Consider the following 27,055-nt stretch of genomic DNA (forward strand, 5'->3'; position numbering starts at 1 on the left):
ACTGCTTTTTAAAAATTGACTATGTATTACATTTTCTTATTTCTTTGTATGATTATTATTAGTAATAGCGTATTGGATATTGTTGATAGTACAATAGAAAGCCTAGGTTGTCATACCTTCCTCTGGAAAACCATTGATTCTTTACCTACTAAGCAATTCAATTATTGGGTAACCATTTTAACTCTTATGTACTTGATTTTATGACTCATTTACATGAGTCTATAGATAACTCAAGGTATTCCCAAATCCCTCTAAAATGTCAGAGCTGAACTTTCAAACTTGTTTTGTCTAGAGATCTTGTCAAGGCTTGAGTTTAGGCTCTAACTGTTAGAATTGATGGAGAGTAGATTTTAGCATAGGGCCGAGGTTAACCAACAACGAATCATAGGCCAAATTTTGCTGCCTGACTGTTTTGTAAATAAATTTTTTAGGCTTCTTGTTTCACATGTTGTTTATGGCTGCTTTTGCATTGTAGTGGCAGGTTGAGTAGCTGCAACAGAGCATATGTCACATAAGCCTATATTTACTATGTGGCCTTTCACAGAAACGTTTGTCAAATACTTGTCTAGGGCATAGTCTTTACTTTTAAACCACATTCTTTCTAGTTTTAGTTGGATGCGAAGATATTAGCAAACTACTTGTAACAACTTTCTCACTGTGTCAGGACATATCCCTACTGTCCCCCCCATGGCATAAATTAAACAACAGATTCTTATTTGAAAAATGCTTGATTACAGAGAGCGAGAGCCCTCAAAGAATATGCTCTTGAAGGTAATACAGACATGTCCATACTGGCATTTACATAAAAAATACAAAAATGATAAATAAATAAAGTATGGTCAATATTGAGGCCAAAAATTTTAACTGCAGTTGTTTGACACTAGAAGTTAAATAAAGAATATTGATTTCTGTGTTTAAATATTTGATAAGGATCATTGGAAAGGTAAATAATTGTTCTTTAAAACAGGATGAATGGCCAAAGACTTTTTTTTATTATAAGAATTTTCTTGGCGAAATTTTAAAAGTGTGTTAGACATCTTAGCAATTTAAAAATGCTTTTATATTATTTTATAGGTGATTATTATTTTCCATGAGAATATTGCTTTCTAAATCTCTCTTCAAAGCATCATATATTGGGAGAAATGTGTATATATAGCAATAATTTTTGTCATATTGATGTTTTTATATTTTAGACAATCTGGGGGTGTAAAGGATTTTAGCACCTGTAGCTTGGATGACTTTAAATATTTTGCTGCATATTCTGGCATTGAATGTCTTCATAAAATCCTTCCTGATGAGCCAGTTTACAAACAGAGGAGGGTGTGTGGCAATGGAATAGTGGAAGCGGGTGAACAATGTGATTGTGGCACTGAACGGGTTAGTGGAAACTTTTTCAAATTTTATTTCCCATACTTGTGAATGAGAGGTGGAAAAGAAGGTAAAGAATATCTTAGTTTTTAGAAGAATATTTTAAAAAAGTCTTTGAGGAAGATGGGAGCCTTTAAATTTTCTCATTTTTCCATTTTTGAAGTGGAGAGCAAACATCTTTTAGTCAATATTTGTCTTCAAATATTGCCCTCTTATATTCTTTGGTATGTGCATCAGCTCTAATCCTATAATTAGTGACCACAAAGAGTGTATAAGGAGGTGAATAAATATGCCTTTAACAACAAGCAGTAGCAAAACCAGTCAAGAACATCTAAAGATGAGACTGTTACCACTGGAATAAAAAATATATTATTTGCTATTATAGGGAGAAAAATGTTTGTATTGACAGGTTATCCCAATTAAAAATATTTTAAAATGAAATCTATTACTTGTAGAAGACATAAACATAGAATTAAGATCAAACCAAAGCGAAGATGAAAGATGATAGAAGAGCAATAGATAGATAACAAGAGTTCTTTTGACACTATATTATGTACATATATACATGCTATATATGGGTATGGATGTATTTATGTATATATATGTTACCCTCATGGCAGAAAGTGAAGAGGAGCTAAAAAGCCTCTTGATGAAAGTGAAAGAGGAGAGTGAAAAAGTTGGCTTAAAGCTCAACATTCAGAAAACAAAGATCATGGCATCTGGTCCCATCACTTCATGGGAATTAGATGGCGGAACAGTGGAAACAGTGTCAGACTTTATTTTTGGGGCTCCAAAATCACTGCAGATGGTGACTTCAGCCATGAAATTAAAAGACACTTACTCCTTGGAAGGAAAGTTATGACCAACCTAGATAGCATATTCAAAAGCAGAGCCATTACTTTGCTGACTAAGGTCCATCTAGTCAAGGCTATGGTTTTTCCAGTAGTCATGTATGGATATGAGAGTTGGACTGTGAAGAAAGCCGAGCGCCAAAGAATTGATGCTTTTGAACTGTGGTGTTGGAGAAGACTCTTGAGAGTCCCTAGGACTGCAAGGAGATCCCACTAGTCCATTGTAAAGGAGATCAGTTCTGGGTGTTCTTTGGAGGGACTGATGCTAAAGCTGAAACTCCAATACTTTGGCCACCTCATGCGAAGAATTGACTCATTGAAAAAGACTCTGATGCTGGGAGGGATTGGGGGCAGGAGGAGAAGGGGACGACAGAGGATGAGATGGCTGGATGGCATCACCAACTCGATGGATGTGAGTTTGAGTGAACTCTGGGAGTTGATGATGGACAGGGAGGCTTGGCATGCTGCAGTTCATGGGGTCACAAAGAGTTGGACATGACTGAGCGACTGAACTGAACTGACTCCTTGGAAGGAAGGTTATGACCAACCTAGATAGCATATTCAAAAGCAGAGACATTACTTTGCCAACAAGGGTCCGTCTAGTCAAGGATATGGTTTTTCCAGTGGTCATGTATGGATGTGAGAGTTGGACTGTGAAGAAAGCTGAGCGCTGAAGAATTGATGCCCTTGAACTGTGGTGTTGGAGAAGACTCTTGAAAGTCCCTTGGACTGCAAGGAGATCCAACCAGTCCATTCTGAAGGAGATCAACCTGGGATTTCTTTGGAAGGAATGATGCTAAAGCTGAAACTCCAATACTTTGGCCACCTCATGTGAAGAGTTGACTTATTGGAAAAGACCCTGATGCTGGGAGGGATTAGGGGCAGGAGGAGAAGGGGATAACAGAGGATGAGATGACTGGATGGCATCACCGACTCAATGGACATGAGTGTGAGTAAGCTCTGGGAGTTGGTGATGGACAGGGAGGCCTGGCGTGCTGTGGTTCATGGGGTCGCAGAGAGTCGGACATGACTGAACAACTGAACTGAACTGAACTGAACTGACTGATGCACATTTATGTATCTGCATATATGTGAATATATATGTGTCTGTACGGATCTCTACGTATGTTCATCTATATAATAACCATGATAGCACTAAAGATGGAAGAGTTGAAATAAACTGGTTCAAGGTTTCTATAATTTATCTGAAAGAAATCAGTATTAACTCTATATAGATTATAGTATTTTAAAGATACTTACTGTAAATCCTAGAGCAAATATTTTAACATTATGCAAACTTATATAAAAAAGCCAATAGAAGAATTAAAATAAAATACTAATAGTTCATGAACACAAAATAAAGCAAATCATGGAGTAAAACCAAGATGAGACAAATAAGAAATAAGCAGCAAAATGACAGACTGACATACAGACTTACTAATAATTAACATAAATAGGCCCAAATCTGAATAAAAGCAGAAACTGTCTGGCTAAATAACAATCAAGAACAAATTACATGCTATCTGTAAGGATTGTATTTTAAGCCCAAATGCCTTCTAAGGTAGAAAGTAAAATAGCAGAAAGGAATATAACAGGAAAACAGTAAATATAAGACAGCCAAATATATTTAGTTTTTAAATACAAAATACAAAAATAAAAAAATATATAATAATGCCTAGACAGCATACTAAAAACGTAGAGGCATCACTTTGCTGACAAATGTCTGTATAGTCAAAGCTATGGTTTTTCCAGTAGTCATGTGTGGATCTGAAAATTGAACCATAAAATAGTCTGAGTGCAGAAGAATTGATGCTTTCGAATTGTGGTGCTGGAGAAGACTCTTGAAAGTCCCTTGAACTGAAAGGAGATCAAACCAGCAAATCCTAAAAAAAAACCAACCTTGAATATTCAGTCCTGGAAGGACTGATGCTGAAGCTGAAGCTCCAATCCTTTGGCCAACTGATGTGAAGAGCTGACTCATTGGAAAAGACCCCGATGCTGGGAAAGACTGAAGGCAAAAGGAAAAGGGGGTAGCAGAGGATGAGATGGTTAGATAGTATCACTGAGTCAATGGACATGAATGTGAGCAAACTCCAGGAGATAGTGTAGGACAGAGGAGCCTGGCATGCTGCAGTCCATGGGGTTGCAAAGAGCTGGATATGACTTTTAGTGACTGAACAATGACAGTGACATCAACATTGACAAATGCTTCAAAAAGATAAAAAGTATATAAGGAAGACATAACAATAATAAGTGTATATGGTCGTATATATATATATATGTTTAAAATATGTGAAAAACATATCATAATTTACACATATATTAAATCTTTGGATATCTTGAAGCAATTACTGATAGAACTAAAGGGATACAGTGACAAATAGATGATCATATTTGGAGGTTTATTTCATATCTGTCAGTAATTTATAGAACTAGATTAAAAAAATCAGTAAGGGTGTATAAGACCTGAACAGTACTATCCACCACCTTAATATAATTGATATTTATAGCCCAATAAATATAAGGAGGAGGAAATGGCAACTCCATTCCAGTATTCTTGCCTGGAGAATCCCTGGGACAGAAGATCCTGGCAAGCTGTAATCCATAGGGTTGCAGAGTCAGACACGACTAAAGCAACTTAACATAGGCCAATGTATTAGACAGCTAGATTTAGACATTCTTTTTAAGTGCACTTGTGATATTCATCAAGATAATTGAAAGGCATTCAATGCAATTTGCCACAATCACAGAATAGATGAAGAAAAAAAAATGAGAAAATTTAGCAGCAATTCATTATAAACTCTCTCAGCACTCCACCAATAGAAGAGAACCTCCTCACTCTAATGAAGTACATCTCTTAAAAACTTGCAACTATTATCACACTTTCTGGTGAAAGATTCATTATTTCTCCTTAATATATGGAGCAAGATAAAAAGATTCATTCTTCCTGTTTCCTTTTAACACTGCAATGGGTGCTTCTGCCATTGCAGTAAGGCAAGACAAAGAAACTCACATGAATGAAAAGAAAGATTAAAATTGTCTTTAGTCAAATTATACTGGGTCACATGAGTAGAGATTCCTAAATAATCTACTCCCAAAGGCTTCTAAAGCTAATTAATGAATGCAAATGAACCAAATTCCATAGATTTCTATGTAAAAACAATCAACAAATGGAAAATAAACTAAAACATGCAATTCCATATACATTGTCTTAAAAACATTAAACAGAGATAAATTTAACAGAATACATTCAAGAGCTGTGCAGCAAAATCTTTCATTGCTCAGATAAATGAAAGATTGAAATGGAGACATATCCCACTTTCATGGAGTGGGAGATACAGTATTGTTAAGATGTCAGCTCTGTATCATAATCCCAATCCAAACTCCACCATCTTTCTGTGGAAATTTACAAGCTAATACTACATGTATCTGGAAATGCAGAGCCTAAAACATTCAAAGCAAAAGAACAAAAATGGAGCATATACACTAATTTTCTGAAAATTTCAAAACTGTTTATAAAGTTGTAGTAAAACAGTATGGTATTGGCCAAAGCATAAATATATCCCTTAATGAAACCATACAGAGAATCCATATATAAAACATTTACATGGTTAATTGATTTTCTGCAGTATATTGAGGCAGTTCAATGGGTGAAAATCTTTCCAACAAAAGTAACACATGAACTAGAAATTAATGTACATAAAATAAACGTTGATATCTCATCATACAGAAAAACTAACTGAAATGGATCAAATACTTTAAATATAAAAAAGTAAAAATCCTAAAGCTTTTAGAATAAAACATAGGAGACAGTCTTTCTGACTTCGTGATAGGCAAAAAATTCTTAGAGAAGGCAAATAAGAATGAGATTTTAAAGAAAAACAATGTAATTTGTACTTCATCAAGTTTATTGGAAGAAACTTTTTCTTTCAGGCTCTTTTAAGAAAAAAAATGCTAGAGTCTGAAATAGAAGAAAACATTTAGAATTCATATATGTTCAAACATATATATACACTATATATATCTGTGTATATCAAAAGCCAATTAAAGGACTCTTATTCAATTACATCAAAAGATAAGAATTATGATTTCTAGTCTGACATGTGAGAAGCTTAGAAGTCACTTCTTAGTCTTTGCAACAAGTAAAAAGCTCTCACATCCATCAGAGAAATGAGGTCACAGAGTAAACAACTGCCCCCCAAACTGGAAAAACCAACAGGTGAATGCAGAGAATCACAACTACTGGAATAGTAAGCCACAAGCTAAAACCTTTTGGGAACCAACATCTGGATAGGAAAACCTGAACTGTAATTGACAAATTTCTGGAGGCTTAATGTGAACTCATAGTTTAAAACTCCTTGGGAACAGAGTCATAGGAAGGCCCTCACACTTTACCTGCAGAAACTTGAACTGGTTGTCACAGTGAATACTGGAGAAAAGTCTTATGTTTCTGGCAGAAGGAGAGGAAAAGGAAACATTTTGAAATAGCCAGAGCATTCTCTGCTTAAGAAAGGGAAAGAGAAGTTAAGGAAGCAATTCCATTCACCATTGCAATGAAAAGGATACAATACTTAGGAATAAATCTACCTAAAGAAACAAAATACCTATATATAGAAAACTGTAAAACACTGGTGAAAGAAATCAAAGATGACACAAATAGATGGAGAAATATACCATGCTCATGGATTGGAAGAATCAATATAGTGAAAATGAGTATACTATCCAAAGCAATCTACAGATTCAATGCAATCCCTATTAAGCTACCAACAGTATTTTTCAGAGAACTAGAACAAATAACTTCACAATTTGTATGGAAATGCAAAAACTCTCAAATAGCCAAAGCAATCTGGAAAAAGAAGAATGGAATTGGAGGAATCAACCTGCCTGACTTCAGGCTATACTACAAAGCTGCACTCATCAAGACAGTATGGTACTGGCACAAAGACAGAAATATAGATCAGTGGAACAAAATAGAAAGCCCAGAGATAAATCCACGCACCTATGGACACCTTATGTTCGACAAAGGAGGCAAGAATATACAATGGAGAAAAGATAATCTTTTAATAAGTGGTGCTGGGAAAACTGGTCAACCACTTGTAAAAGAATGAAACTAGAACACTTTATAACATCATACACAAAAATAAACTCAAATGGATTAAAGATCTAAATGCAAGACCAGAAACTATAAACCTCCTAGAGAAGAAATAGGCAGAACACTCTCTGACATAAATCACAGCAGGATCCTCTATGACCCACCTCCCAGAATATTGGAAATAAAAGCAAAAATAAACAAATGGGACCTAATTAAACTTAAAAGCCTTTGCCAAATGAAGCAAGGTGAAAAGACAGCCTTCAGAATGGGAGAAAATAATAGCAGATGAAGCAACTGACAAAGAATTAACCTAAAAAATATACAAGCAGCTCATGCAGCTCCATACCAGAAAAATAAATGATCCAATAAAAAAAATGGGCCAAAGAACTAAACAGACATTTCTCCAAAGAAGACATACAGCTGGCTAACAAACACATGAAAAGATGCTCAACATCATTCATTATCAGAGAAATGCAAATCAAAACCACAATGAGGTACCATCTCACGCTGGTCAGAATGACTGCTATCAAAAAGTCTACAAACAATAAATGCTGGAGAGGGTGCAGAGAAGAGGAAACCCTCTTACACTGTTGGTGGGAATGCAAACTAGTACAGCCACTATGGAGAACAGTGTGGAGATTCCTTGAAACACTGGAAATAGAACTGCCATATGACCCAGCAATCCCACTGCTGGGCATATACACCAATGAAACCAGAATTGAAAGAGACACGTGTACCCCAATGTTCATTGCAGCACTGTTTTCAATAGCTAGGACATGGAAGCATCCTACATGTCCATTGGCAGACGGATGGATAAGAAAGCTGTGGTACATATACACAATGGAATATTACTCAGGTGTTAAAAAGAAGGCATTTGAATCAGTTCTAATGAGGTTGATGAAACTGGAGCCTATTATACAGAGTGAAGTAAGTCAGAAAGGAAAACACCAATATAGTATATTAATGCGTATATATAGAATTTAGAAAGATGGTAATGATGACCCTATATGCAAGATAGCAAAAGAGACACAGAGATAAAGAACAGACTTTTGCTCTGTGGGAGAAGGAGAAGGTGGGATGATTTGAGAGTATAGCATTGAAACATGTATATTACCATATGTGATAGATCGCCAGTCCAGGTTTGATGCATGAGACAGGGTGCTCAGGGCTGGTGCCCTGGGACAACCCTGAGGGATAGGATAGGGAGGGAGGTGGGTTCAGGATGGGGGACACATGTACACCCATGGCTGATTCATGTCAATGTATGGCAAAACACACTAGAATATTGTAAAGTAATTAGCCTACAATTAAAATAAATAAATTAATTTAAAAAAGAAAGTCTGCCCTTGCAAATACAGTTGTGTTGAAGAAGACAAACCCCCCAAACTAAGAATAACCAAACTTTTGATTCAAAGAGACAGTAAGGGGAAAATAAAGCTAAGAAAGGTATATTTAAACTGTCAGTACAGGATTACATGAGTCAATATATGAAATAAATAACCTTTTTAAAATATAGTATTGCTGCCTGTGGTGAAGCTGTTTATTGAAAATACCAACTAAAATACCAGTAAGGAAAAAGACAGGAAACTCAGCAGGAAACTCAAACTTCTAATGTTAGTAAATTGCAGAGTTTAGAACAAACTTGTTATTGAAATAACTGGGAAAATTTATCTAAGACACTGAATCATATAAAATGCAAATGCATATGGGGCCAGCTCCCAGTGAAATCAGAGGTCTGGATAGACCAGCCTGGCTTCTGGACCACTTTTGAGGGGACAGAGGTTTGAGGTTTTGTTTGACAGCTTCACATCAGAGACATTCCATATGTAAACATTTATTATGAAAGTGATAATATAAGAAAATGATAGTTAACAAGATACAGAATAACTATTTCCTGTAAGGTTTTGGCCCCTCAGTAGTGTATTAATATTGTTCCAATTATATTGAATATAGTGAAATGACACATTTCTTTCACAAACTACTGAATGAGATGTTGATTTCAGTAAGTCTCAGATAAAGAAAGGAATTACTCAAGCTGTGGATTTTAGGACATGCTTAGACTTTGTAAATAAATTTTGTATTGCACTTTTGTAGGAGTGTACCTAGTCATACATGATTGAGTAACAAAGCATTTGTTTACAGACGTGTACTCATCCAGGCTGCTGTGATGCTAGATTATGTATAAAGAAAAATGATGCAGTATGTGGTTCGGGGGAATGCTGTTCATCGAGTTGCAAGGTAGGAGGCAAACTGTATTTTATAATATCTAAGTATTAAATTTCTTGAGATACTTGTTTCAAGGAGATGGAAAACATCTCAATACTATATTTAGTCCTTCCTATAATATTTTGTCCAAGCAGCACTGGAGCCCTGTCACCCTTCAATCTACTTTGTAACCTATCATATCCAGGACTCTCCTGTACATAATGCCTGACTTTTTTCTTTCCTGATTTGACTTTCCATTTGTTTACCTTGTTACAAATCCTTCTTGTACTCATTGGGGTTTCTCTGTGATCAACATACATCTTGGACAACCTTATTAAGTTCTTGTTTTCTATCACTCTACTTCACATGAGTGCAGGAGGTTAGATTAGTTTTTTTTATTGGCTGACTTCTCTTTACTGTATTCTGGTAAAAACCCCTGTTCCTTCAGAATTCATTCAGATACTGTTACAACCATTCGATTCCTTAAAAAAAAAAAAGCATTTAATGAATCCCTGAAAATTGCCCAGCACCCAGAACAATCTACTGGCATCCCAAGGGGTAAGAAATATACTCTTGAACAGGGTAAATGGCATGCATTCTTAAGATTGGAGGAGGAACATGATTTTTTGCCCCATGTTTATTGATATAATCTATATGTAACATTATTTAAGGTATACAGTGTAACAAATTGCTGTAAGTTTGATTTGTGAAATGATGAGCACAATAAGGTTAGTTAACACATCCTCCGCTTCACATACTGAGAACACTTAGGATTTACAGTTTTAGCAACTTTCAAGTAGATAATAACATTATTCTTAACCATGCAGTGTATTAGAACCCTAGACGGTTTTTCTTTTCTTTTTTTTTTCCATTTTATAGTTGATATTTTGTATCCTTAACTTACATCTTCCCACTTTCTTTATCCCACATCCTCTGGCAACCACCAATATGAGGAGTTTGGCTTTTTAACTTTTCACATGTGAGGTCATACAATCTTTGTCTTTCTCTTGTCTAACTTATTTCACTTAACATAGTGCCCTCAAGGTCCCTACTTGTTGCTGCAAATGGCAAGATTTCCTTACTTTTTTATGGCTGAATATTATTCCACTCCATTTCTTTGAATACATTCATCTATTGCTCAACACTTAGGTCATCGCCTTATCTTGGCTATGGTGAGTAATGCTGCAATGAATATGGGGGTATACCTATGTCTTCAAGACACTGGTATTATATCCTTCAAATATATAACCTAGATCAAAGCAGTTCTATTTTTACTTTTTGAGAAACCTCCATACAGTTTCTCATAGTGACTGTAACAATTTATATTCCCACCAACAGGGTGCCAGGGTTCCCTTTTCTCCACATCCTCGTAGCTTCAGTCGTGTCTGACTCTGTGCGACCCCATAGATGGCAGCCCACCAGGCTCCACCGTCCCTGAGATTCTCCAGGCAAGAACACTGGAGTGGGTTGCCATTTCCTTCTCCAACATCCTCGTAAACACTTGCAATTTGTTGTCTTTTTGATGATAGCCATTTTGACAGGTGTGAGGTGATACCTTATTGTGAAATTTTATTTGCATTTCCCTGATTAGTGATGCTGAGCATTTTTACATGTGCCTGTTGGCCATCCATATATCTTCTTTGAAATTATGCCTATTCAGGCTCTCTGTCCATTTTAAAATCAAGTTGTTTGCTTGCTTGCTTGTTTTTTTAAAAATATTGAGTCATATGAGCCTGTTATATATTTTGGATATTAACCCCTTAACAGATATGTGTGTGTGTGTGTGTGTTAAGTTACTTCATTTGTGTCTGACTCTTTGTAGCTCTGCGAACTGTAGCCCACCAGTTGATAGGATTTTTCTGGTGCTCTGGTGATTAAGAATCCACCTGCTGATGCAGGGGACACGGGTTTGATCCCTGGTCTGGGAACTAAGATCTCACATGCTGCAGGGCAGCTAAGCCTGTGTGCCGCAACTCGAGAGCTCTCACGCTGCAACTATGGAAGCCCCCATGCTCTAGAGCTCATGTGCTACAATAAGAGAAGCCACCACAATGAGAAGCCAATGCACCCCAACTGGAGTGTAGCCCCTGCTTGCCATAACTAGAGAAATCCCATGCACAACAACAAAGACCCAGTGCAGCTGAAAATAGATAAATTAATTAATTTTAAAATGCCTTATAAAAGAGAAGGTAGAGTTAAATACAAGGATTAGAGCAGAAGGAAAAGTGGAGAAAAATAAATAGGACTGAAAACACAGTGATTTCTTAACCAATATCAAAGAAAAATTGGTTCCAGTTAAATGTGACAGCTGAACATCACTCTACTTTACTCATATCCCTAAAAGTAATGTATAGCAGTGAAGAACAGAAAAAATAACAACAAAAATATACAGACCAAAAGTCAGTGAACTTTGGATGAAATAGAAGAGTGGTGCTATGAGCTGATACGCATTTACAGTCTGTTTGCAGCTTGAAACTGTTCACTCATTCACTAATTTAGAAAATAGTTTACTCCACACGGTCTTTTGGTGGGTATTGCAGAGAATAAATCTTCAAACAAACAAACATTAAAGATACAGCTTTGTATAATGATAAATGATTTAAAAATAAAGTAAGCTAATATAATAGAGTGACTGAGAGTGTATTTTAGCCAAGCTAAACAGAAAATGTCACTCTAGGGAGTGACATTTGAGTTAATACATAAATGACAAAGAGAAGAATTTGCGAAAAAGATTCAAGAAAAAGAAGCAATAGAAAGATCTTGAACTGGGAATTCAATAAAGGAATAAAAGTGGTATGCTCTTCAAGTTTAATGATGGATAAGGAAAGAGTGTATTGGCCCTTGTTTATGTGCTTCTTCAGAATTGTTAAGCCATGTTTTTCAGTGCTTCTGATTAAAAAACAAATGTCTAATTCATATTGATTTCCAAAATATGGATTTTTTTGTTGGAAACGCTGATTCAAATAATGATTATTTAAGAAGACTGTTATACATGTTTCTAAAATGTGGTTGACAAGTCAGACATTTTGTAAACTATCTCGTTTTATAGGCAATGAAATAAAACTCTGTAAGAATTCATTGAAATACGACTATTTAATTTATCACTCGATTTGCTATAGCAATGTGGTAGGAGATGGTACACTGGACTGAGTCTATGGGATAATCTCAATATGCTTGGCTATGGTTTTCTGCTCAGTTCTAGTGACAGATTGACTTCAGATGCCATGTTTCATGTATTATTTCCAGGGAAAACCTCCCTGAAAGAAAAAGTACATACAATTTTTGATTAAGCTTTGGTCATGTACCAATTATATTTATTTGTTTTGCTTTTGTCTATCTAGTCTCCCAAACCTTAATGAAGCATTATCTTATAAGTTTTGCCTCAAATCCTGTTTTGTGGAGGGTAGGACAGAAGGGGTCAGAGATGTAGACGAGGGCCAAGTTTTATAAGGTCATGGTATGTTACTTATCTATTATTGCTTAACAAGTTATCCCCAAACTTAAATTATCCTCACAGTTTCTATGGGTCAGGAATCTGGATTAAGCTTTGCTAGGGCTGGCTTAGGGTCTCCCACAACTATGCTGAAAATAGAAAAGATATAGAAAACATTTACCACACTATCAAGCAACTGGACCAAATTGACATCTACTTAACACTCCACCCAGCAACAGCAGAATATGTATTATTTATAATAATACATATCTTTGAGGATGGACATGCTAGGCTGTAAAACCAGTCTCAGTATACTTCAAAAGGCTGGAATCATGCAAAGATTGCCCTCTGATGACAGCAAAATTAAATTAGAAATTAACAAATGAAGGGAATTTAATAAATCCACAAATACTAGAAATTAAAAAACACACTTCTCAATAATCACTGTGTCAAAGAAAAAATAATATTAAAACATTAGGCATTTTGAACTGAATAAAAAGCAACATATCAAGAGGTGTACAGCTAAAGCAGTACTTAGAGGGAAAATTTTAGCTTTAAATACTCAAATATATTGAAATATCTAAATATTTAAATAAACTATTCTATAAGGTTGTACTTTATAAATGTACAAAAAAGAGAGAATTAAATCCAGAGTCAGCATCATGAAAGAAATAATGATGGTTGAGAGGAAATCAGTGAAACCAAAGTTGCTTCTTTCAAAAGGAATCAGCAAAAATGGACAAACTTTTACCTAGACCATGAAAAAAAGAGAGGTAACATATCACCAAAATTAGAAATGAAAGAGGAGAATCCATACGGATCTTACATGATTTAAAATAATTATAAGAAAATATACTAAACTAGTATATTCAAGCAAATTAGACAATTTATGTGAAATGGAAAAATTCCTAAGATGCAAATTACCAAAACTGAGTTAAGAAGAGATAGAAATTCTGAATAGGCAAGTGTAAAATTGAGTTAGGAACTTAAAATCTTTCCACAAAGTAAAGCCCAGATCCGGATATCTTCACTGGTGAAAATTGTCAAACATTTAAAGAAGAAATAATAATGTTTGATAACATTGTGTATTGGTGTATGGTGTATTGTGTATTGTGTGGTATACAACACACCACAGTCTCTCCCGGAATATGTAAGAAAGAGGAATACTTTAAAACTCATTCTAGATGACAGTGTTACCTTAATACCAATGCCTCACAAGAAAACTACAGATTAATATTTCTCATAAATACTGATGCAAAAATCCTTTTAAAATTACAAACAGAATCCAGGAATGTATGAAAAGAATGCCACCATGGCCAAGAGGGATTTATTTCAGTAGTGCACATTGATTTAATTAATGTAGTACACCATATTATTTAAATAAAGGAAAATAAAATACATGATCATTTCACAATATGCAGAAAAATGATGTAGCAATATAACTAATGGAATATACTGTGTATAGGACAGGGAACTGTACTAAATGCACTGTAGCGACCTGAATGGGAAGGAATTCTGAAAGGGAGAGGAGATATGTCTGGCTCTTGAGAGTCCCTTGGACTGCAAGGAGATCAAACCAGTCAGTCCTAAAGTAAATCAATCCTGAATATTCACTGGAAGGACTGATGATGAAGCTCCAATATTTGGCCACCTGATACAAAGAGCTGACTCATTAGAGAAGACCCTGATGCTGGGAAGGACTGAAGGCAGGAGGAGAAGGGGATGACAGAGGATGAGATGGTTGGATGTCATCACTGACTCGACAGACATGAGTTTGAGCAAGCCCTGGGAGATGTTGAAGAACAAGGAAGCCCAACTTGCTGCAGTCCATGGGGTTGCAAAGAGACAGACATGACCAAGCGACTGAACAATGACAACAAATACATATGGCTGATTCATTATGCTGTACAGTAGAAACAAGATGCAACATTGTAAAACAACTATAGTCCAATAAAAATTAATTAAAAGTAGAAAATGTAATAACCACTCATTTATAAAATTGTCTTCAAGTTATAAATAGGAAGGAACTTAATCTTACACAGAGCATCTATGAAATACCTACAGCTAACATCATACTAATATCAAAATTCTGAGTCCTTTCCCCCTAAAATCAAACACAAAGCGAGAATACAGATTTCCATTACCTCTATTAAACACTGTACTAGAGACTTCAGACAGTACAGTCAGGTAAGGAAAAAGAAATAAAAGACATTCAATTTGGAAGGGAAGAAGTGCAACTCTCTTTCTTTCTTTGCAGATAACATGATCTTGCATATATATAATGCTGCTGCTGCCGCTAAGTCACTTCAGTCATGTCCGACTCTGCGACCCCATGGACGGCAGCCCACTAGGCTCCCCCGTCCCTGGGATTCTCCAGGCAAGAACGCTGGAGTGGGTTGCCAGTTCCTTCTCCAAATGCATGAAAGTGAAAAGTGAAAGTGAAGTCGTTCAGTCGTATCTGACTGTTCGCCACCCCATGGACTGCAGCCTACCAGGCTCCTCCGTCCATGGGATTTTCCAGGCCAGAGTACTGGAGTGGGGTGCCATTGCCTTCTCCGGCATATATATAATAATCCTAAGGAATCCACCAAAAATACCCTTTAAAACAATTAAATGAGTTTATAAAAAATCATAAGATACATAGTCACAGTACAAAAATGAATTGAGTTTCTATGTAATTGCAATGAACAATCTGAAAGTGAAATTAAAATCCCATTCACAGCAGCATTAAAATACTTAGGAATATTCCTTTTTTTTTTTTTTAAAGCAGAGTCTTTTTAAACATTTTATTTATTTATTTGGCCGTGTTGGGTTCTAGTTGCAGCACACAGGATCTTCGCTCTTCTGTTAAGGCACTCAGACTTTCTAGATACTCTTTGGCATGGGGATCTTAGTTTCCTTACCAGGGATGGAACCCTCATCCCCTGCATTTCAGGGCACATTCTTAACCACTGGACTGCCAGGGAAGTCCCAGGAATACTCTTAACAAAAGAAATGCAAAAGAAATACACTTAAAACATTTGTGAGAAAAAGAAAAAAAAATCTAAGTGAGTGACGGAATACTCCATGTGAATGGATTGGAAGACTCAGAATTGTTATGATGACAATTCTGTCCTTTCTTAGAGGTCCCCAGTACTGTCTCTAGGTTTAATGAATCAGTAGAGAACTCAAAGGACTCAGCATATAGCATACTTGTGACTATTGTTTTATTATTTATTTATTACAAAAGACACAAAGAAAAATCAGTTTTTCATCATGGATTTCCTTCTTCAATGTCTTCTAATTTTCAGTGTGCAGATCTTATATATCCTTAATTAGCATTATTCCTAAGCATTTTATTATTTTTGATGCTATTATAAGTAGGATTTTTTTTCTTAATTTCTTTTGTAGATAGTTCATTTTTACTGTAAAGAAACAACTGATTTTTGTATGTTGGTTTTGTATCTTGCAACTTTACACAATTCATTTTTATTCAACAGTTTTTTGGTGAAGTCTTTTTTAAAAAAATGTTTTTCTATATATAGGATGTTGTCATCTGCAAACAGAAATTGTTTGAATGTAATTTATTTCTTTTTCTTGACTCACTGCTCTGGCTAGGACTTTCAGTACTAAGTGTAATAGGAGTAGTGAGAGAGGGAGTCCTTGGCTTGTTAGCTGTGGGATTATCCTATGTGGCCTTTATTATGTTGAGGTGCATTCCTTCCTATAGCTAAGTTGATAGTTTTATTATTATGAAAATATATTAGCTTTTGTTAGAGTTATTAACAAATTTATATTATTTTTTTCTATGTCTATTGAGATGATCACGTTATTTAAATCCTTCATTCTGTTCATGTAGTATATTGCATTTATTGATTCATGTATGTTCAAGCAAACCTGGATCCCAGGGCTAAATCTCATTTGATGATGGCATATGAACATTTTAATGTGCCATTGAATTTGGTTTGCTAGTATTTTGTTGAGAATTTTTGCATCTGTTTTCATTGGCATGAAGTTTTTTTTCCTTGAGATGTCTTTGCCTGACTTTGTTCTGAGGGTAATTCTGGTCATGCAAAATGAGTTTGAAAATGTTTTCTAGTGTTCAATTTTTTTTAAGAGATTAGGGAGGATTGGCCTTAATTTTTCTTCAACTGTTTGATAGAATTCAACCGTGAAGCTGTCAGATCATCCCAGGCTTTTCTTTCTTGGGAGGTCTTTGATAACTAATTTAGTGTCTTTGCCCATTATAGGTTTGTTCAGATTTCCAAATTTTTCATGATTCAGTCTTGGAAGGTTATTTCTAGGTTTCTCTTAGTTTATAAAATTTGTTGGTATATAATTATAGTCTCTTATCAGCGCTTGTATGTCTGTGATATCTGTTGTAATGCCTCCTCTTTCATTTATAATTTCATGAGTTGTCTTTTTTCCCCTCTGTTAGCCTAGCTAAAAGTTTGCCAATTCTATCTTCTCAAAAAGACCAGCTCTTAGTTTTCTTTGATGTATTTTTTAAATCGTTTTTCAAATCTCTATTTTACTTATTTCTGCTCTAATATATATTATTACCTCCCTTCTGCTAACTCTGAGCTTGGTTGTTTCTTCAAGTTGGAAGGATGCTTGATCTGATTTCAGTCTTTTTAAATGTTTTAAGACTTGCCTTTGGCCTATGCTCTATCCTGGAGAATGTTCTACATGTACTTGAAGAGAATGTGTATTCTGGTGCTACTGGATGGAACATTCTCTGTATGTTTCTTAGGCCCATTAGATATGTAATGTTGTTCAAATCTAGTGTTTTGCTATGGATTTTTCTGTTTTGGATGATCTAGCCAATATTGAAAGTGTGGTAATGAAGTCACCTATTATTATTACTGTTTGTGACTTTCTGTCTTTAGTTCTGTTAATATTTGCTTTGCATATTTAGGTATTCTAAGGTTGGGTGCATATGTATTTGTAATTGTTATATCCTCTTGATGAATTTATCTCTTTATCATTATATAATAACTTTCTGTGTCTCTTGTGAGAGTTTTTGACTTAAAGTCTATTTTATCTGATATTAGTGTGCCCTCCGATATTTTTATCTGATTTTATCTGATAGTTTATCAGATGTTAGTGTGCATCACTGACTCAATGGACATGAATTTGGGTGAACTCCAGGAGCTGGTGATGGACAGGGAGGCCTGGCGTTCTGCGGTTCATGGGGTTGCAGAGAGTTGGACACAACTGAGCAACTGAACTGAACTGAAGTGTGCCCCCTGCTCACTTTGCCATTTTCATGGACTACTTATTTCCATCCTTTTGCTTTTTGTGTATTTGTATCCTGAAGGCTTAAATGAGTTTCTTGTAGGCAGCATATAGTTGTCTTGTTTTTAGTCCATCTGCCTACTGTGTCTTTTGATTGTTGAATATAATTTATTTACTTTCAAACAGCAAAAGAGACACAGATGTATAGAACAGTCTTTTGGACTCTGTAGGAGAGGGCGAGGGTGGGATGATTTGGGAGAATGGCATTGAAACATGTATATTATCATATGTGAAACAAATTGCCAGTCCAGGTTCAATGCATGAGACAGGGTGCTTGGGGCTGGTGCTCTGTGATGACCCAGAGGGATGAGATGGGGAGGGAGGTGGGAAGGGGGTTCAGGATGGGGAACACATGTATATCCATGGCAGATTCATGTCAGTGTATGGCAAAACCATTACAATATTGTAAAGTAATTAGCCTCCAATTAAAATAAATAAATTAATATTAAAAATAATTAAAAGAAACACTTGCCCGTTAAAAAAAAGTAATGTTTGACTAGGAAGGATTTGCTATTGCCATAGTGTTGCTTTCTGTACATTTTGTAGTTCTTTTGTCCCATTTTTCCTCTTTTACTTTCTTACTTTGTGATGATTTTTTGTGTGTGTGATGGTATGCCTTGTTTCTTTTCTCTTTATATTTTGTGTTTTGACTAAAAGTATTTTCTTTGTGATTATCACAAGACTTATAAAAACATTTTATGGTGATAACAGGCTATTTAAGATAACAGCTTCAATTTCATATAAAATTCTACACTTTTACTTCTTTCCCCTCACATCTCATGCTATTAATGCTATTATAACATTTTTAATAGAGTGCATCCTTGAACAAATTGTTGCAGTTCTAGTTATTTTTAATGCTTTTATTTTTTGACTTTTATACCAGAGTTATAAGTGATTAACATAGCACCACATTATGTATACAGGGCTTCCCAGATATCTCAGTGGATAAAGAATCTGCTTTCAACACAGGAGGTGCAGGAAACATAGGTTCAATCCCTGGGTCAGGAGGATCCCCTGGAGGAGAGCATGGCAACCCATTCCAGCATTCTTGCTTGGAAAATCCCATGGACAGAGGAGCCTTGCAGGCTACAGTCTATGAGGTCACGAAGAGTTGGACACACTGAAGCAACTGAGCATGTGTGCCTATTATGTATAGTATTGGAGCATCTGAACTTTACTGAATACTTACTTTTGCCAATGGTTTTTATACTCGTATATGGTTTCATGAAGCTAACTGGCATCTTTTCATGTTGACTTAAAGAACTCTCTTCAGAGGGCATTGTGTGTGTGTGTGTGTGTGAGAGAGAGAGAGAGAGAGAGAGGTCTAGTGGCAATGAACTTCCTCAACATTTGTTTTCCTGGTAAAGTTTTATCTCTTCTTCATTTGTAAAGGACAGCTTTGCTAGATATAGTTTTCTTAGCTGGCAAATGCTTTTCTTTGGAATTACCCTCCCACGCTTCATGCTACAAGGCTTCTGTTCAGTAGTCTTACAGTCTTATGTGGCTTCCCTTGTGGTACATCTGTTTCCTCTTCTGTCAGTTTCCTGCCCTTTCTCTTTGCTCCTTTTGGGACTAACATATGCATACAGTGTTTATTTTGATGACGTTCCAGAAATACCACAGAGTTTCTGTATTTTTTCTTCTTTGTTCTTCCAACTGTATAATTTCAAGTAATTGTCTATGAGTTCATTGTTTCTTCTGCTTGATCAACTGTGCCCTTGCAGCTTTTGTGTGAAAATTGTCAGTTCACTTTATTCTTAAGATCCAGAATTTATCTTGTTCCTTTAAAAAAAAAAAAAAACCCCAAAACTCTTCGTTCGATGTCTCATTTTGCCCATGTATTATTTCCCAGATTTTATTTATTTGTCTATCTGTTCTCTCCTATAGTTCATTGAACTTACAATGATTAATTTTTCTGTCAGGCAGTTTGTACATCTCCATTTTGGGGTGTCTTCCACAGAGATTTATTTTGTTTCTTTGGTGGTATCTTGTTTCCTTGATTCTCTGTGTTCCTTGAGTCTTGGCATTGCTGTCTTTGCATCTGAAGAAGTCGCCATCTCCTCCTGTGTTAACCAGCTGGCCTTGGGAGACAAAGAAGTTAGCCCAGCTAGAGTTCAGAGCGTCTCTCAGACCTTTCCTGTGGGTGTGTTTACTCCATTCGTCTCACTCCCTCACAGTGGGAAAGATTAGGATTGTATGCTTTCTCTCAGTCTTGCAAAGCCAGTATGAATGTGGAAAGCCTCCCATTTATTTTCCCCAAGGTAGTGCCTTGAAGTGTTCAAAGTTGCGCACCTTCTCTGAGTTAGGAGGTTCCAGCCAGCTGCTGACATCCATGTGCACCAAGTTGTTGGGGATTCACGTGCACCATCTGCCGGAGAGTGTGGGATGTGTGGAACGCCTGAGCTGTGTGTCCTCAGGCGAGGCATCCTATTGGCAAGAGCCTGTGAGCCAGTTCTTAGGATGCTGGTTGTTGTGCTCCACACACTATTGCTGTAAGCTCCCATCCCTTTTCCCTATTCCTCAGTGTCTCCAGGGTCTTCCCTGGTAGCTCAGTGGTAAAGAATCTGCATGCTAATACAGGAGACCCAGCTTCTGATCCCTGGGTTGGGAGGATCCCCTGGAGAAGGAAATGGCAGCTCACTCCAGTATTCTTGCCTGGGAAATCAAGAAACCCAGGAAATAAGGTGTCTCCAGACTATTCAACCAGTGCCATTTCCCTCAGTGTTCTGGGTCGGGTAGGATGAAAGTGGGCTTCGTGGCCAGTGTCTCAGGAGGCTGGGGAAACCCGGCTCTCATATCACTTTCACTTTCCTCCGCAGGAGAAATCACAGGCCACCTTGGGTGAGAGGTGATGTGGGTGAAGTGCAACTGTTCTTCTCACCCACTTCAGTGCATCAACTCACAGATATTTTTACTCTCCAGGGGACTGGAAATTTTTTTGGAGGGGGGCAGGATTCTATGGCTCCCACAAAGGTGTTCTTATTCATGGTATATACAGTCTGAAAATCACCTATTTTCCCATTCTGCTGATACCTCTCTCCTCTTCTTTTCCATTATTGATCATAGTATAGTATTAATTATTCATATTAATGGTAACTTGAAAAATTAATCAAGTTGTTGAAAACAGCTAGTATAGTGATGTAGAGTCATTACTGTGCCCAGAAGGGAATACATTTTCTGCCTCAGAAACCAAATTCACATGCCCACAGGGATACCTGAATAACTGCTGGTGAGACTGGGGGCAGTGTTTATGATTCTAATTAGTCTCTGAGCCCAATTATGGAAAGGGATATAGCCCAGGCTATAATTTTTCTGATACAGTAATTTTTTTTACTATGCAATTAAGGCTGGTGTAATTGTCAGAAACAATAAATTTAACCCACTCATCCCTAGTTCAGTTGTATAAAGTGACACACTTCTATACCCAGATTATACATTTTATATACAGACTGACAGTCTTGGCAAGAATAAAAATATATGTAGAACGACAAAAAAACAAAAATATTTTAGGAGAAAATGATGTGAAACAAGGAGTCAGAAGGTTTAAAAAATTAAGGTTATTTGGGAATTAAGAGAGCCATGGAAAGAAAAATAAACCCACTGTAATGAAGGAAGCAAGTACAATGATAAAGCTTGATTCAAATAACTTTTGAGGAACTGGGTATTTAAATACTGAAGAAGTTGGGTGAAATAAGCTCCTCTAATAAAGCTATGTACTGTATGATTCCAACTATATGACATTCTGGAAAAGGAAAATTCTAGAGACAGTGAGAAGATCAGTAGTTGTCAGGCACGGAGGAGAAGATGAATAGGAAGAGCGTGAAGGACGTTCAGTCAGTGAATCAGTTGGTTCAGCCGTGTCCGACTCTTTGCGACCCCATGAATCGCAGCACGCCAGACCTCCCTGTCCATCACCAACTCCCGGAGTTCACTCAGACTCACGTCTATCGAGTCAGTGATGCCATCCAGCCATCTCATGCTCTGTAGTCCCCTTCTCCTCCTGCCCCCAATCCCTCCCAGCATCAGAGTCTTTTCCAATGAGTCAATTAATTCTTCACATGAGGTGGCCAAAGTACTGGAGCTTCAGCTTTAGCATCATTCCTTCCAAAGAAATCCCAGGGCTGATCTCCTTCAGAATGGACTGGCTGGATCTCCTTGCAGTCCTAGGGACTCTCAAGAGTCTTCTCCAGCACCGCAGTTCAAAAGCATCAGTTCTTCAGTGCTCAGCTTTCTTCACAGTCCAACTCTCACATCCATACATGACCACTGGAAAAACCATAGCCTTGACTAGACAGACCTTTGTTGGCAAACTAATGTCTCTGCTTTTCAATATGCCATCTAGGTTGGTCATAACTTTTCTTCCAAGGAGTAAGTGTCTTTAAATTTCATGGCTGCAGTCACCATCTGCAGTGATTTTGGAGCCTCCCCAAAATAAAGAGTGACACTGTTTCCACTGTTTCGCCATCTAATTCCCATGAAGTGATGGGACAAGATGTCATGATCTTCATTTTCTGAATGTTGAGCTTTAAGCCAACTTTTTCACTCTCCACTTTCACTTTCATCAAGAGGCTTTTTAGTTCCTCTTCACTTTCTGCCATAAGGGTGGTGTCATCTTAGGGCACTGCAAGTGCTCACTTATCTCCACCTAAAATGTAAAACAGCAGGAAAGAGCTCTAATATACATGGAGTTTGAGTGATTATGATGTGTCAATGTAAGGTTGTCAACTGCAACAAACGCATCATGTGCTTGGTTGTATGCAGCAGAGGTTATAAGGAAAATCTCTGTACTTTCTCCTCATATTTTCCATGATCCTTAAACAGCTATGCAATAAAGTTTTAATGGTTAAAAAAAGAAATTAGAATAAAAAGAAGATTGCCAATTATACACATTTGTAAAGAAAAAAGTCTGCACTCTGAAAAAGCAAATAGAATACCTTCTCATTACATTTATATGTGTTTTCTTTTAGAAACTATTTTGATTATTGGTTTTGATTTGAATGTTAACTATATAAGCTTAGGCAACACAAATACTGTGTTGTGTCTTCCCACCCATTGCTTGAAGAACTTGTGTCAGATTTGCCGCAGGTAGTGGATACTTGCTGACAATAAGAGAAGTATCCAGAAACTCTTTTTGTGAGGTGTGGCAGTAAATGTTATATAAGCTGGGGCTTCAGTCCATGGATGGAGTCCCAAAGAATCGGACACGACTGAGTGACTGAACAACAACTAGGACCTTGAAGCTGGAAAAATTTTGGCTTAGTTTGTGTAAGATACTGATGATAGCCATGAGGTATTGGGGCTTGGGCTGAGTGAAAGGCTTTGCAGTGGTGATATTTAGATATTTGTTTGCAAAAGTAGATATACATAAAGGGCACCCTGAATCTATGAGCTAATAGTAAGCACTGAAGAGATTAGAGATATATAATTGGGCAAGTCATTTTTTATAGTTGTTTTCAATGTGGTATGTAAAACAAACCTTCTCTTGTGTGTCCTTCAAACTTTTTTCTAAATGTTTATGAAGCATATTTAGTGTTTTGTGAATGATTGCTTATTTTCTGCTTATGGATGGCGTATGGAGAAGCTGGAGGTTGCACATGTTGAGTATATTCTTAGTGAGTTGAAAGCAATTTTTATAATTGTTCCTTATCTCTACTTTCTTACTTTTTAATAATTATGATAGTCTCCTTACCATTCAGTTTCTTGTATCTCACACCATCAACACCCACTCCTTTATGCACAGTAAATTCAATCACATAAATGTCTGTGCAGCACTTACATAGTTAACAGGAAGACAGTTGGCTCATTGCTCTTAGCTACTGGGGGAAAAATGGGTGGAAATTTCAAGCCTGAAGAGAAAGAAAACTTGGGTATCATTGATGTATAATTTTTTCTTATGTTTCTTTTTTCCTCCAGATAAAACCAGTTAATACACTTTGTAGGAAAGCAGTTGATGAATGTGACTTTGAAGAATTTTGTAATGGGAATCAATCAATCTGTGCGCCTGACACTTACGCACGTAATGGAGAGACTTGTGAGTCGGGTGACGCCTACTGTTATGGCGGACGGTGTAGGTCTATTAACAAACACTGTAGCAGATTAATTGGAGAAGGTAATGACCACAGTTTTCCTTGTAGTTTCTAAATTCTGATTATCCCAAGTGGTGTTATTTAATGCTATAAAAAATGTAAGTGTGATTTTAAAATAAGTGTATACTATGTATGTATGTGCTAAGTTGCTTCAGTCGAGTCTGACTCTTTTTGCGACCCTATGGACCATATGGATTGAAGGCAGGAGGAGAAGGGGACGGCAGAGGATGAGATGGTTAGATGGCATCGCAAACTCAATGGACATGAGTTTGGGTAAACTCTGGGAGTTGGTGATGGACAGGGAGGCCTGGCGTGCTGCAGTTCATGGGGTCACAAAGAGTCGGGCTTGACTGAGCAACTGAACTGAACTGAACTGATAGACCATAACCCACCAGGCTCCTCTTTGCATGGGATTCTCCAGGCAAGAATACTGCAGCGGGTTGTCGTGCCCTCTTCCATGGGATCTTCCCAACCCAGGGATTGAACCCATGTCTGTTATGTCTACATGCACTGGCAGGCAGGTTCTTTACCACCAGTGCCACCTGGGAAGCCCATACTACGTATAGGCCCAGTGTATATTAGTGTTAAAGGAAGTAAAATTTTCTTGATTCTGAGAAAAATCTTCAGATCCCCTGGAGGAGGAAATGGCAACCCACTCCAGTATTCTTGCCAGGGAATCCCATGGACAGAGGAGCATGGTGAGCTACAGTCTATGGGGTCACAGAGTCGGATATAACTGAAGCAACATACACACTCACAGTTTTCTAGAGTGGCTCCACCAGTTTACATTGCTGCTAACAGTGCATGAGGATTCCTTTACTCACATTCTCTCCAGTATGTGTTATTCGTGTTCTTTTTGATGATAGCCATTCTGGCCAGGTGATATTGTTGTTTTATTTGCATTTCTCTCTTTGACATCTTTTCAGCATTTGATGGCCATTCACATTTCCCTTTTGGGAAAATGTCTCTTCAGTCCTTCTGTCTACTTGGATATTTATTAATCATTATTTTGTTATGTGGTATCTGCAACAAAAGCAGAACAGGTTTATAGTCAATGACAAATGGCTCATTTGAAGCAGATCATTGACTGTTAAGTCAGATACAGAAGAGAAACAGCTACCCAGCAAAAGCTGGCTGGAACACAGCTTTGGATCATATCATTTCTGATGCTTTATCTATTTTCTGTGATATATCAAATTATCCTTCAGAATCATACATGATTCAGTTTGTTGATGGGTTGGTTCTAAAAACAAAAAAATCATGATGATTTTCAGAGCTTGAACTGCTGTTTTCTCTGTCAACTGCATCAGTCATGGTTTGATCAGAGAAGCAGAACCCCTAGGAGATACATGGAATGTAGGATTTATGTAGAAGTTTGAGCTTATGATCCACCTCATCAGATAATTGTTTGACTTCTACTTTAGCTGATTTCTATTTTTCCTCTAAACATTTTCCTAAAAATGTGAAGAGAAACTGCCAAATCACCATGCACTATATTAATACATTCAAGAGAGCAGAGCAATAACATGGTTCAAAATGATCTCTGGACACCAACTCCAGGATGACTCTTCCAAGTCATGAAAATTCTGTAAAAGACAAAATGTATAAAATGAAAAAAGAGGTAAACAAAATGATAACAATTTCAGAATGAACTCTATGAAACCTTAAAGTACATGGAATAAGATTGATGAGAATCTTCCTGTTATGGGTTGAAATGTGTCCCCCTCAAAATGATATGTTAAGTCTGTTAAAATATTCAAAGAGTACCATTTAGCTGATCTAAGCAAGTTTTACTTTTTTGCTTCATGAAGCAGACAATCTTCCCTCTCAGGAGTCCAGGGAACTATGAAACAAGGAAACAGGACTGTGAGCTTGTATAAAAGAAGGCAATCAGGGAGTAAGAGAAAAGTATTTGGCTTCCACCAGTTGACTGGAATTGCATATCAGACCTTATTTAGAACAAAGAAATCATTACAGCTTCTTGGCGGTTGGGTTTGGCTGGCTGGACATACTGTGTTCTGGTCAAGGGGAGTATTTATAGGACCATGAAAGTTATCTACGTCTTGGTTTGCTGACCTGGCATCTCACCAGGAATGGCTCCATCTTGGGCCTAGAAATTTATTTCAATAAGTCCTAATATCCCCAGTAGCTCAAATATGGGTGTATTTGTAAATGGGGTCTGTACAGAGAATATCCAGTGAAAGTAAGGTCATTAGAGTGGGTGCTACTAAAGTATGACTGGTGCCCTTATAAAAGGGGTGATTTGGGCATTCAAGAGGGAAAGCAATCTAAAAACAAAGTGAGAAGATGGCCAGGTGACTGGGGTGATACATCAATAAGCCAAGGAATTCCAGGGATTGCTAGTAAACACCAGAAGCTAGGAAAGACAAGGAAGGATTCTCCTCTAGATACTTCAGAGAGAGGACAGCCCTGACCACATCCTGGCTTCTGACTTTAGTCTCAAGAACCGTGAGAAAACAAATTTCTGTTATTTTATGCCACCTAGTTTTTGATGCTTTGTTACATCAGCCCCAGGAAACTAATGGGCTAGCAATGCTTCCTTACATGGGATAATTCATAGTATGGTCCTATGACAACTCTTTTTAATGTATTCTTCATCCTAGCTCACCCTCTTCAGGTTGGTGTGTAAACTGTACTAAAAACTCCCATGGGCACCCATCGTCTACCTTGAAAATTCCTTCAGATTTGCCTTGTATGTGTTTTTGTTATTCTTCATAGCTCA

General features: G+C 37.0%; 1 protein-coding gene across 1 annotated transcript in view; it reads left to right on the plus strand.

Annotated features, from left to right (window-relative positions):
* The window catches only part of LOC138430922 (disintegrin and metalloproteinase domain-containing protein 5-like), a 94,852-nt gene that overhangs the window by 51,067 nt on the left and 16,730 nt on the right, over positions 1-27,055 (plus strand). Inside the window, exons 10-12 of the mRNA XM_069572945.1 lie at positions 1,194-1,377; positions 9,454-9,549; positions 24,140-24,335. Of these exons, the coding sequence (XP_069429046.1) occupies positions 1,194-1,377; positions 9,454-9,549; positions 24,140-24,335 (476 nt within the window). The remainder of the gene's footprint in view (positions 1-1,193; positions 1,378-9,453; positions 9,550-24,139; positions 24,336-27,055) is intronic.

The sequence above is a fragment of the Ovis canadensis genome, chromosome 26, assembly GCF_042477335.2.
Source record: "Ovis canadensis isolate MfBH-ARS-UI-01 breed Bighorn chromosome 26, ARS-UI_OviCan_v2, whole genome shotgun sequence".
NCBI classification, from domain to species: Eukaryota; Metazoa; Chordata; class Mammalia; order Artiodactyla; family Bovidae; genus Ovis; species Ovis canadensis.